The sequence below is a fragment of the Corvus kubaryi genome, unplaced genomic scaffold (genome assembly GCF_017639235.1).
Source record: "Corvus kubaryi isolate FWS band 111438036 unplaced genomic scaffold, C.kubaryi_AGA036_p1.0 48592, whole genome shotgun sequence".
Lineage (NCBI taxonomy): Eukaryota > Metazoa > Chordata > Aves > Passeriformes > Corvidae > Corvus > Corvus kubaryi.
Window position 1 is genome coordinate 7,342 of NW_024581334.1, and position 10,957 is coordinate 18,298.

At 67.8% G+C, this 10,957-nt stretch overlaps 1 protein-coding gene across 3 annotated transcripts; it reads left to right on the plus strand.

Moving 5' to 3' along the window:
• The first annotated feature begins 4,225 nt into the window (after positions 1-4,225).
• On the plus strand, positions 4,226-10,891 carry LOC121672305 (septin-4-like). 3 transcript variants are annotated; one of them, XM_042044911.1, is made up of 6 exons: positions 5,723-7,379; positions 8,742-8,870; positions 9,111-9,410; positions 9,634-9,727; positions 9,843-9,929; positions 10,744-10,891. In XM_042044911.1, exons 1-6 carry the CDS (start codon positions 7,344-7,346, stop codon positions 10,869-10,871), a joined length of 774 nt encoding a protein of 257 aa, XP_041900845.1. In that variant the 5' UTR covers positions 5,723-7,343; the 3' UTR covers positions 10,872-10,891. The 3 variants fall into 3 exon arrangements, with proteins under 3 accessions (XP_041900847.1, XP_041900845.1, XP_041900846.1); XM_042044913.1 differs by lacking the exons at positions 5,723-7,379; positions 8,742-8,870 and adding an exon at positions 4,226-4,325; XM_042044912.1 differs by lacking the exon at positions 8,742-8,870 and having other exon boundaries at positions 5,726-7,379.
• Positions 10,892-10,957: the final 66 nt, after the last annotated feature.

A 10,957-nucleotide genomic window follows, 5' to 3' on the forward strand; every position in this document is an offset into this window, starting at 1 on the left:
CCCTGGGTACAGGATCCATCCCTCTGGCTCAGGACCAGGGGCTTTGTGTGGGTCTGGAGCAGCCTGAGCCCTGCCTCGGTGATTTGGTGTCACTGTCCCACCTCTGTGTCCCCCTCTGCGGCCTGGGCTGCGATAGGAGCCACCTCCTTGGGTCACACGTGTCACCAGGACCTGGTGGCTGCAGGGGAATGTCCAGATGCCCAAAACCCTGGTGGAGCTCCGAGGCCAATGGTGAAGGGTCGGTACCTGACTGCCTCAATTTCCCCTTCACTGGAGCGGGGTGTGGGACGTGAGGATGGGAAGAAGGGCTGTCACTGCAGCTCCTGTCCCCCCTCAGGTGTCCTCTGGTCCCTGACAGGTGAGACTGGCCAAATCCAGGCAAGAAAATCCCCTGGGACACACGTTCCCGCCTCATTTGCCAGCAGTTTTTGTAAGGTCTGCATAAGCAACACTGGGAATGCAGCTCTGCCATCCTGCCCCTCTCTGCCAGCTGGGGGCACATGGGGCCCATCCCCAACCCCACTGCTGCTCTTGTGGGGACACAGCACCTGGGAGGGGACAGCTGGGGAGCCCTGGAAACCTCAGCTGCTTCTGCTGGGAAAAGTGGCTTCTCCTCAGTCCCGCTGCCATCCTCCCCCAGCTCCAGCATAGCCCCTTCCCACTGGGGCTCCGGAGTGGGAGGTGAGTGATGGGTGCTCCTGGTTTCCCAATGCCACCAGGTCCCCAGGCAGGACCAGGGATGGGCAGCATCGACTGGTGAATCCTTTGTGAGGGATTTGGGGGCTGGTGACACGTGATGAGTTGTGGGAAGGTTCAGTCCAAGGAGGGTAGGGGGCCTTGTGTGGGCAAGGCTTGGGGTGGGACCACCTGGGCTCGTGGGTTTAGATGGCTGTGCCACCGTCCCCACTGCTGTTGTCACCATCCCATAGAGCTCATCCCATGCCCAAACCCCTCTGAGGGGCTGGCACTGCCCGGACTCGGGGAATGTGGACCCTCAGAACCCCCAGGCTCTGAGCAGGGGCTCCCTGCAGAGACAACCCAAGGACAGGGACACTGGGATGTGGGCGTGGGGAGCTGTGGGACCCTGACAAGTGGGTTTAGGGGACCCTGGTGTGTGGGTTTGGGGAGCTGGAAGACCCTGGCATGTGGGTTTTGGGTTTGGGGGCAATTGGCTGCTCTTTAAGACCCAAGCACAGGGAGCAACCCAGGCACGGGCAGCCCTTGTGGGCTCAGACCAAGGGGAAGAGGCCCAAGGGCAGGAGTTACACCCCAGGTTTTTGGGGTCCACCCTGAACACAGACCCCCAACCCACCTCATCCTTGTGCTGGAGCAGCTCTTGGGGAGCACTGTAGGGTACCTGATGTGGCTCATCTTTTCCACTGTGTGAAAAATGAGTTTGTTCCCGGCTTGGAGTCTGTTTGGCTGCTTTGGAGTGGAGAGCAGGGCTTCTGCCTGTCTGGTGGCTTTGGGGATGGACCCCTGGGGCTCTGTCCCCTGGGCTGTGTCACTGGGAGCAGCAGCGAGGTGCTCCTGTCCATGCACATGGCATTCCTCGGCCCAGCCACCGCGCTGGGAAGGCCCCAAAACGCGACCCGTTGCAAGAGAAAGAGCTAAAAATAGAGGTTCCCACGGATGCAGGGAAGCATCCGAACATGTGGCCTCCGGACCCGCCAGCAGTTGAGCACGGGGCTGACCCCAGCCCCATCCCATGCCTGGCTGACACCCTGTGGTTTCCATGACCCCAAATCTTCCCCTCGGACCCTCCTGTGAACCTCCCAGCGCCCCGGCCCCGTCTCGGTGCGGGTGATGCAGCGGGGGAGCCGGCAGCCCCGGCGCAGGCAGCGAGGAGGTTAAACTCCCCACGCCCGCCGGATGCAGCATCCTGGGCTGGGCTCTTTCCATCTTGTTTTGGTTTGGAGGAATAAAAGCTTTGGCAGCAGCAAAGCCGCTTCCCAAAATAACTCAGCCTCCCATAGTAATTATAGAGCTCTGGGCCCCGGTAGCGAGCGGAGACTTCCCAGCCGGGCCGGGACCTGGGATCGCTGCTGCCGCCGGGCCGAGGGACCCCGGCGTGCCTCGGGGACCTTGGGGACCTCTCCAGCAGTGCCAGCCTCCCTGGGCGTCACCATCGCTCCCCTTTGCGTCATCGCCCAGCCAGGAACGTGCAGCCCCCTGTCCCCTCCCGCTCCGCCCCTGATCCCTTCAGCTTTTAATGCTCTGTGTAAAGCCCAGGTTGCAGCTCCCCGGCCTCGATGGGCATTGGGCTACCGGAGCGAGGCCGTGGCAAGCGGGTGGCCGCTCCCGGCTGTGCCCGCTGGCCAGGCCGAGAACACCCAGCTCGGCCCAGCAGTGCCCGGCTGAGAACGCCCGGCTCATCCCGGCAGCGCCCGCTCGCCCCCGCGGGGCTCAGCGGTACTCCTTGAAGGGCAGGGAGAGCCCGGGCTGAGCTCCTGGAGCCCCCGAGCCCCTAATCCCCGGTAATCTCGGAGGAAAGCGCTGCCTGTGGGGATTAGGGATGTAAACAGTCACCCTCACCTGCCTGCCCCTACCTGACCCTGCCTGGACCCCCCCCAGCCGGCCAAGGTGGAGTGCTGGGAGAGCGGGATCCCTGCCTGGAGCCCCCAAATATACAGGGTCGAGGTGGCCACCGGTGCTCTCTGAGGCTGCGTCGAGCCTGTGATATTTATTTATGGGAATAAAGGGAATGTGGAGCCATCTGGACACAGCCTGGCTCTGTCATGTCCGAGGGGAAGAGACTCCAGGCGGTGACAAGGCTGGGGACAAGGCTGAGATGGTCCCTGTGGAGTCACACAGCTTCGGTCAGAGCCTGACCGGGGCTGGATCCGTCTTCTCCTCCTGGGGAATTGCCACTGGCTTTTCTTATGGGCAGGGAAACTGAGGCAGGGAGGGGAAGCCTATGAGAGGGATGCTCTGGGAATGCATGTGGCCTCGCCACCCCCGTGGCTTGGAGTGAGTTTGAGGTGGGACAAGGACAGTCCTGAGGGACAGCTGGACTGGGAGACTGAAATTTGGGGAGGGCTGAGCTCTGCCAGCTGCTCGCCACGGGCAACGGCCACCGCGGCCAAGGCTCCCCCGGCCCCTTTCATGGCCGGAACACGAGCGCCCCAGGCAACCCCGCGCGGTGCCGGTGTCCTCCCTGCCCTCGGGGACACGGGGACACGGCCGCGTGCCACTGCCACTCACACGGGCTTGGGGCCGGGGGCACCCCGGGAAGCGGCTGCCATCCCTGATGCGGGATGGGAGTGGGAATGGGGGCAGGACACAGCCAGCCGGGTGTCTGGGTCCCTTTGCCAGCCCACCGGCCAGGGGCAGGGTGGCTCGGCATCGGCTTCGGGAGGGGCAGGCGAGCTGGGATTTTGCAGAGGGAGAACTGGGAGACTGGGATCCGGTGACCCGTGCCCAGCGCAGTCCCTGGTGCCCAGCGGGTGATGCGGGATGTGTGGTGCTGGGGCGTTTTCCCAGTACCTAACAGCCCCGAGCTGGTGCCCAGTGCTCCCAGCCGCCAGTGGCTGTGTGGAGCCCAGTGCCTCCTGCGCAGTACCTGGTACTGGTGGCACTGCCAGGAGGTCACTCCCCGGCACGGGGGCTGTTCCCTCTCACCTGCACCAGCAACTGGTGCTGGGGCCTTGTCCCCACTGCCTGCACCGGGCCCTGCCAATGCCCAGTACCCAGTACTGGTGCCCTGTCCCTGGTGCAGTGTCTTGTTCCTGGCGCTGGTGCCCCAGCGCTGATGCTGGAGCCCTCTGCCCGGTGCTGCTGCCCTGTGCCACCACCCCGTGCCCACCGTGCAGTTCCCGGTGCCCGGTGAGTGCTGCCAGAGCTGGTGCCTGCTGCTTGGTGCCTGGCCCCGGTGCCAGCTGCCAAGGGGAGTGCCCGGGGCCGACGCCAGGTATTGATGCCAGAGCCGACTGCCAAGGTTGGGTGCTGATGCCCAGCGCCCGGTACCGGTACCCAGTGCGTGGTGCCAGTGCCGGGTGTGCGGTGCCTGGTGCCGGTGCCCGATGTCGGTGTCGGTGCCCGGTGTACATTGCTCGGCCCCGGTGCCGGTGCCGTGTGCCTGTGCCCGGTGCCCCTGTGCAGTGCGCGCTGCCGGGCGCTGTTGCCGCTGCCGGTGCCGCTGCCGGTGCCGGTGCCCGGTGCCGCTGTCGGTGATGCCGAGCGGCCGCCCCGCCCGCCCCCCCCGCCCGCCCCGCCCCGGGGCCGCCCCCGCCCCCGCCGCTGCTATTTCTGCTAATCCGCGGCGGGGCCCGGCCGTGCCCATCGGCAGCCGCCGCTCCCGGACGGCGCCCGGCGCCGCAGCCATGGTAAGGCCGGCGGGGACGTGGGACCGGCCCGGGCCGGGCTGCCCCGCACCGCCCCGCACGGTGGCACGGGCCCGCTCCCGCAGCCCGGGCCCGCTCCCGCAGCCCGCTGCCCTCCGTGAAGGTGACGGTGCGCGGGGGCGGAGCGGACCGGGGCCGCCGGTGCCGCAGCGGAGCGCGGGGGGGACACGGGCGGCGGGGCAGCACCTGCCCGGCCCCCGGGGGAGGCGGGGGGACCACGGGCCCCTTACTGGGGCATCCGGGAGGGCAGCGCTCGGGAGCGTCACCTGCGTGTCCCCCCGTCCTGGGCTCCCCCCACGGGTGTCCGTGCGTGGGCAGCGGGAGCGTGGCTCCTGCTCTGGCGTGGCTCCGTGCTGAGCATCGATCCCCAGCTTTTGGCAGGTCCCCGTGCTGCGGCGCTGGCGGCACTGCCAGCCTGGCCGGGCCCTCGGCCGGGACCGTCACACGCACGGAGCCGGCTCTGTACTCACCGGCAAGGTCCGGAGCCGCCGCTGGCGTTGCCGGCCCGCGGGAGCTTGTTCTGCATCTCCCGTCCTGCCTCAGCCCTCCGCGGTGGTGGCAGGTCCCCAGGAGCCGCTCGGCCGGGCCACGTCTCCGCGGGGACCTCAGGCTGTGTCCAGGGTGAGGATGAGGACGGAGGTTTGTGGCCGTGGCTCGCGCGGCACCGGCTTGTGGCCGCTGGGACAAGTGGCCTCGGTGGGGAGCGCTGCGGCCGCGCTGCCCCGGCAGCCGCCGTGGGAACCAGCCCGGCACATTCCTCCGGAGCTGGAGCAGCGAAAGCAGAGAGGAGGGCGGCTGGCGGAGCGTGTCGCAACGGAGCGCCTTCCCGACAGGCTCCAGACTGTGGCTTTTGGATGCACTCATCCAGCCCTGGAAACATCGGGGGGAGGACGGTAGTCACCGCTGGGGACCAGGAGCAGCCGGGCTCCCGCGTCCGTGAACGCGGGATGAGCTGGGGCTGGAGGTGCTCCAGAAGGATCTGCAGAGGCAGAGCCGGTGTCCCTGCCACCGGTGCCACATCCCTCAGTCCCCAAAGCAGTTCCCGGCTGGCCCGGAGGGGCAGGATGAGCAGGGGTCTCCCCCGATCTCTGCTCTCGGCTCTGAGTGGGTCAGACCCTGCCCAGCCCCACGTGCTGACATGCCACCTGCTTTCCAGCCTGGAACAGGCCCTGCTGTCATGTCCCGGCTTACGAGGAGCCACCGCTCGTGGTCCCATCCTGGGTTCCCCACTCAGATGCTTCCAGGTCCTTCAGGCTGGAGGATTCCCTGCAGGAAAGGGACTGGAGCTGCTGCACCAAGGGATGCGGTTCTCATCCCCCCTGCTCACCTGCCTGGTGCTGACCCCCTGCCCAGAGCAGCGACCCACACCACCACCTGCCCCCCACTCACAGGGTGCCCAGCGCCCTGCTCCTTTCGGAGCTGCTGGGAGACTCAGTTTCCCAGCTGGAATGCCACTCGTGGGTGGGGTGGCAGAGCTGGGGGTACGAAACCCTGATTCTCCTGTGGGAGCATCCCGTGCATCCAGAGGCGGGGTGGAGCAGGCACAGCCCGGGTCCTGTCACCCCGGGAAAGTGCTGGGCTAGTCCTGGCAGCGCTGGGCTTCGCTGGGGGCCACCAAGTGCTTGTCCTGCGTGGGGTTCGTGCCTTTGGGACAGCGCTTGTGCCTGGGATGCTCGGCCATAGCGACACAGTGGCTGTGCCGCGGGTGGCATTCTGGGTGTCACCTTTAGAGAGCTTGGGACCGCCCCCGTCAGCCTGGCGGTGGGGCAGCACCTCGCCGGGGTGTTCCCTTCCTTTCCCTGCAGAAGCAGGCTGGGAAAGCACCTCCCAAGGGAATGTGGTGCCCGGTGGAACGATGCTCAGGGGCAGCCGGTGGCTCTCCTAGCTCAGGCTGTGCCCGCTGCCCCCGTGCCCCCCGTGCCGCATCCCGCGGGCTGTCACCGCGCGGGGACGGTGCGATGCAGAGTGACAGGCGGGGACGAGGCGGCGCGTGTGGCCCCTGGCTGGGGCTGCGGGGCCGCTGACAGCCCGGGTGTGAGGCCGGCTTGCACTCAGCCGCGTGTGTAATCTGCTTACGGGGCCACCGGCACAGCCCCGGGCTCCCGCTGCCGTAAATCCCCGCTCCTGCCGGGAGTGCCGGCCGGGACGCTTGGAAAGCGGCCGAGCGACCCTGGATCGCGCCTGAGCTGCTCTGATGCAGCTCGACATGCATCAGGGTGAATCACCGTCCCTGGTGACCCCGAAGTGACAGCTGGGGAACCCTGACTGCCACCCACGGCTCCTCCTGGGGCACTGTTAACCCTTCGCCTCCCAGGGATGAGCCGGGAAAGCCGAGGCAGGAACGCTGGAGCTTCTGCCTGGGATCCCTGTGGTAGGCAGCATCCCTGCTTCTCCCAGTCCAGGCCTGGGTCCTTCCCAGGCAGGCCCAGCTCGAGCAGGAGCTTGGAGCCATGTGGGGAAGCTTTAATTGTCAGGTGCAAAAGTGTGCAGTTTTATGGAAAACTGGGTTTCTGACCTCAAGGAGGCTGTGGAGACCTGCTGGGGGGTGCTCCAGGTGGGCAGTGGGAGAGGACGTGGTGTGCACTGGGATGGAGGGGCATTTTGTCCTGGAATGGAGGGAGATTTTTGTCCCGGGATGGAGCGGGTTTTTGTCCCAGGACAGAGGTGTTTCCAAGGACTGCGTGTCCTCCTGGGCTGCAGCCAATCTGTGTGTTCAGCGCAGGGGTGCTGCTGGTGCTGCTGGTGGTGGTCCTGCAGCCCCTCAGGACCTCCTTTGGCTGGTCCTTGAACTCTCCGCAGCCGGGCAGGAGCTGGGTTTGGCTGTGCCCCGGGGGTCCCTCTCCCATCCCCTGCCCCTCGCCGGGGCCGTGCCTGGCTCCTGGGTGCCGCGGGGCGCGGAGCCTGCCCAGGGTGGAGTTATGCTAATGCTGCTCCCCAGCCCTCGACGCAGCCGGTGCCACTCGGCATCTTCTCCTGGCCACGGGCGACACCGGCTGGGCCATGGCCACCTGCCCCGAGCTGCAGCCTGGGCAAGAGGTACGGGGGCAGCACCCGTCCCCGGCGGGGCGAGAGAGGGGGCAGGGCGGGTGGGGGGCACGGACCAGCCCGGTGCTGCGGGAAGGTGCCACAGCCGGTGCTCTGTCCCTGGGACAGCCCTGCCGGGGGCCGCACTTGCTGAAGGACCCCCAAGGACGCGGCGCAAACCTCGGTGCCGCGGCACTGCCGAGGTCATCGGCTTCTCTGGGGGACGAGGGCGAGCCCCAGAGGGCTGGAGCCCCGAGGCATGGAGCGAGCGGCAGCAGGGCTGGAAGCGCTCGCCGCTGGTGGTGGCATCATCTCCCATCCCCGAGTGTCCCCAGCCGGGCTGTGCTGTGCTGGGGGCTGCCGTTGAGCTCCCCCAGGTCACGGGCGGTGAGGAAGAGGATGCTGCGGTCACACAGACCCACCGAGCACTCGGGACCCGCTGCGGGACAGGGGAGCGCGGGGGTCCCGCAGCCCCCGCCATGGGGCCACCTGCTGCCCCCCAGCCTGGCACCGCAGTCCCCGTGCGGTGGCCGTGGGGGCAGCGGGGCAGCGGGAGCGGGGGGCAGCGGGAGCGGGGCCAGGCGTGCGAGCGCTCAGCCCCGGCAGCGCCGTGACCTTGTTTCCAGCCCGCTAATTCCGCGCATCTCGCCTTGCCGCCGGCACCGCTGCCCGCCCCGCCAGCGAGCGGGGACACGGCGTGGGGGAGGACACGTGTCCCCACGGAGGGCTCTCGCCTCGAGGCCCCGGTCTGGGGGGGCACTGACCCCCGGCTGGGAGCCTGCAGGGTCACGGGCTCCCCCGGCCCCTGCGTGCCTCTCGTTTGGGGTCTCACTGCCCGTGGGGCTGGGGTCGCCTGGCAGTTGCCGTGGGATCTTGGGGACATTGGTGCCTGCTGGCAGCAGGGCTTGGCCCCACGGGAGCCGCTGCCGGACGTGCCCTTGGGAACACGTCTCCTCCCTCCAGCGCTTGTAAACAGGATGTGGAGCCATCCCAATCCCGGCGTCCCCGGCCCTCGTCCCAGCCCCGCCACCCCACGGGGCAGCAGCTCGGGGGCAGCTGTGCCTGTCTCCCCCAGTCCCCGCTCCGGGACGGGCAGAGCCAGGCGAAGGAGGTGTCGGGGTCCTGGTCAGTCCCTGGGCCGGGTCCCCCGCCCTGGCGGCCTCCTGGCACTGCAGGGACGGGGGTCCCTTGTGCCATCGCCCGTGCTGGCCCCCTGTGAACGGGCAGCAGGCGGGGGGCACGGGCACCAGGGGACCCCTGCCCACCATCTGCCTCCCCCTGGCTGCGGCCCAGCTCAGGTCACCCTCCCCACTGCTCTTCACCTCTTCTTGGTGTCTCTGCCTCCTCTCGGCCCCCTCCCTGTCCTCCTGGCAGGCCATGGGGCGCGGGGGGGTCCTGGCTGCCCCAGAAGACCCCGAGGAGCGGCGGGGTGCCCAGGGGGAAGGCGCCCACCCCTGCCCCCCGGAGTGCCAGGAGCTGGCTGCCGTCCCCACGCCACAAGCCGTAAGCGCCCGGGGTGCACGGCTGTGCCCACTGCCATCCCCACGGCTGTCCCCGTGGCTGTCCCCAGGGTGGTGGCTGGTCCCCTGGGGTGGCCGTGCCCCCTCTCTCCTCCCATCCCTGCCACCTTGAGGCTGCATGTGTCTGGCTGCTGCGGCTTGGGGGCTTGTGAGGCTGAGGTGGGTGGTGCCATCTCGGGCTGGCACTGCCACCACCAGTGTCACCTCCTCCCTTGGTCCCCAGATAAAGCGTTTCCTGAAGGAGGACTCGGACGAAGCTGAGCTGACCCAGTTCCTGCGGGATTGTCCACCAGCTGACAGCTCCAGGAAGGTGGAGGCCCCAGAGATCCGGCGGGAGCCCGGCCACCCCCTGGGCAGCGTGGGCAGGGTCCCCCCTGACGAAGCCAGCGACGAGAGGGACGCCAGGCTCTTCTCCCGCTCTCGGCCCTCGGATTTCCAGCAGCACATCGCCGCGCCCCCGCCCCCCAGCCCCAACCGCCCGCGGAGCCCCTGGGGGCAGCTGGACCCCTACGACTCCTCCGAGGTGCAGGACGTGTCCGTGGGGAGGGGGACGCACGTGGGGCGAGGGGCTGCGGGATGGAGGATGTTCCCATCCCGTGAGCACAAAGGTTTTGGGCAGGCATGGCCTCACCCCCGGGAACTCCAACCCTGGGAATCCCTCTGTGGGTGGGGGGAAGGAGGGGCTTTCCAGGGTAGGAGGTGGGCTGGCGGTGTCCCGTGTCCCACGTCCTCTGTGCCCTCTGCAGGATGACAAGGAGTACGTGGGCTTTGCCACGCTGCCCAACCAGGTGCACCGCAAGTCTGTGAAGAAGGGCTTCGACTTCACCCTCATGGTGGCAGGTACCAGGGGGGCTGAGCCCGGCCCGGGGGTGCTGACCCCACTCTGGATCCCGAACACCCTGGACAGGGGTGGCGGACACTGGCTGCCCCCTTCATCTTTGTCCTGCTTTCCCAGGAGAATCCGGGCTGGGCAAGTCCACCCTGGTCAACAGCCTCTTCCTGACAGACATGTACCGGGACCGCAAGCTGCTCAACGCTGAAGGTCAGCAGGGACAGTCACAGCCCAGAGGGGTGTCCTGGGTGAGCTGGGCAGTGGCAGAGCCCAGGGGTGCTCCTGGGGCTGCAGCCCCTCTCCCGGCCCAGCCAGGCTCCTCTGAAGCCACGTGTGGTGCGTTGCCAGCTGCCCACTCGCACAGGGGGCTGCTCCGAGGCAGTGGGGTCCCCCCTGCACAGGATGGGGACCCCCCACGGGGACTTTATTCCCACTGGGAAAACAAGCCCTGGCTCGTTGGGCATCAGCTGGGGCCGCAGCATTTCTGGGAGGCTGGGGACAGTCAGGGCCTGGGGCACAGTGCCAGTTCAGCTGCAGCCAGTTTTTGAATTAAAATGGCCCAAACTTGCCCAAATCCCCAGGAGTTTGAGGGGTTTGTTTGATTTGTTTCCGTTGCTTGGAGTGAAAGCCAAAACACACAATGGAGCAGGAGCATCCCTGGGGATGCAGGGACACGGAGGGTCCTGGGGTGAAGGGGCATTGCAGTGTGGAGCTGTGGGGTCACATGTGGGGGTACCGGGAGCCTGAAATGCTCGTGCAGCAAGGTCAGAGCCCCGTGCTGCCCGAGCTGGGGTCCTGGGGTGGCAGTGGCACAGCCACCGAGGGATGGGTGCACATCCATGGGGACGTGGGGACCACGGCGGGGAGCATCCTCTCCTGGGCTGGAGCACGGTGCCTCTCAGGGCTGATCCAGCCGGGTGACTCCAGCCCCCAGGGTGAGGATGACACCCAGGGGTTGCAGCATGTCCCCACATCACCTCCACCCTCTCTGGTGTCCCCCCGGTGACACGTGTGCCCCCCACAGAGCGCATCACGCAGACAGTGGAGATCACCAAGCACGTGGTGGACATTGAGGAGAAGGGGGTCAAGCTGCGCCTGACCATCGTGGACACGCCGGGCTTCGGGGACGCCGTCAACAACACCGAGTGGTGAGTGCCACGGGGTGGGGACTGTCCCCAGGGTGGACACCCCGGGGTGGGTGTGATGGTGAGTGCCATGGGGTGGGGGTCTCCCCGGGG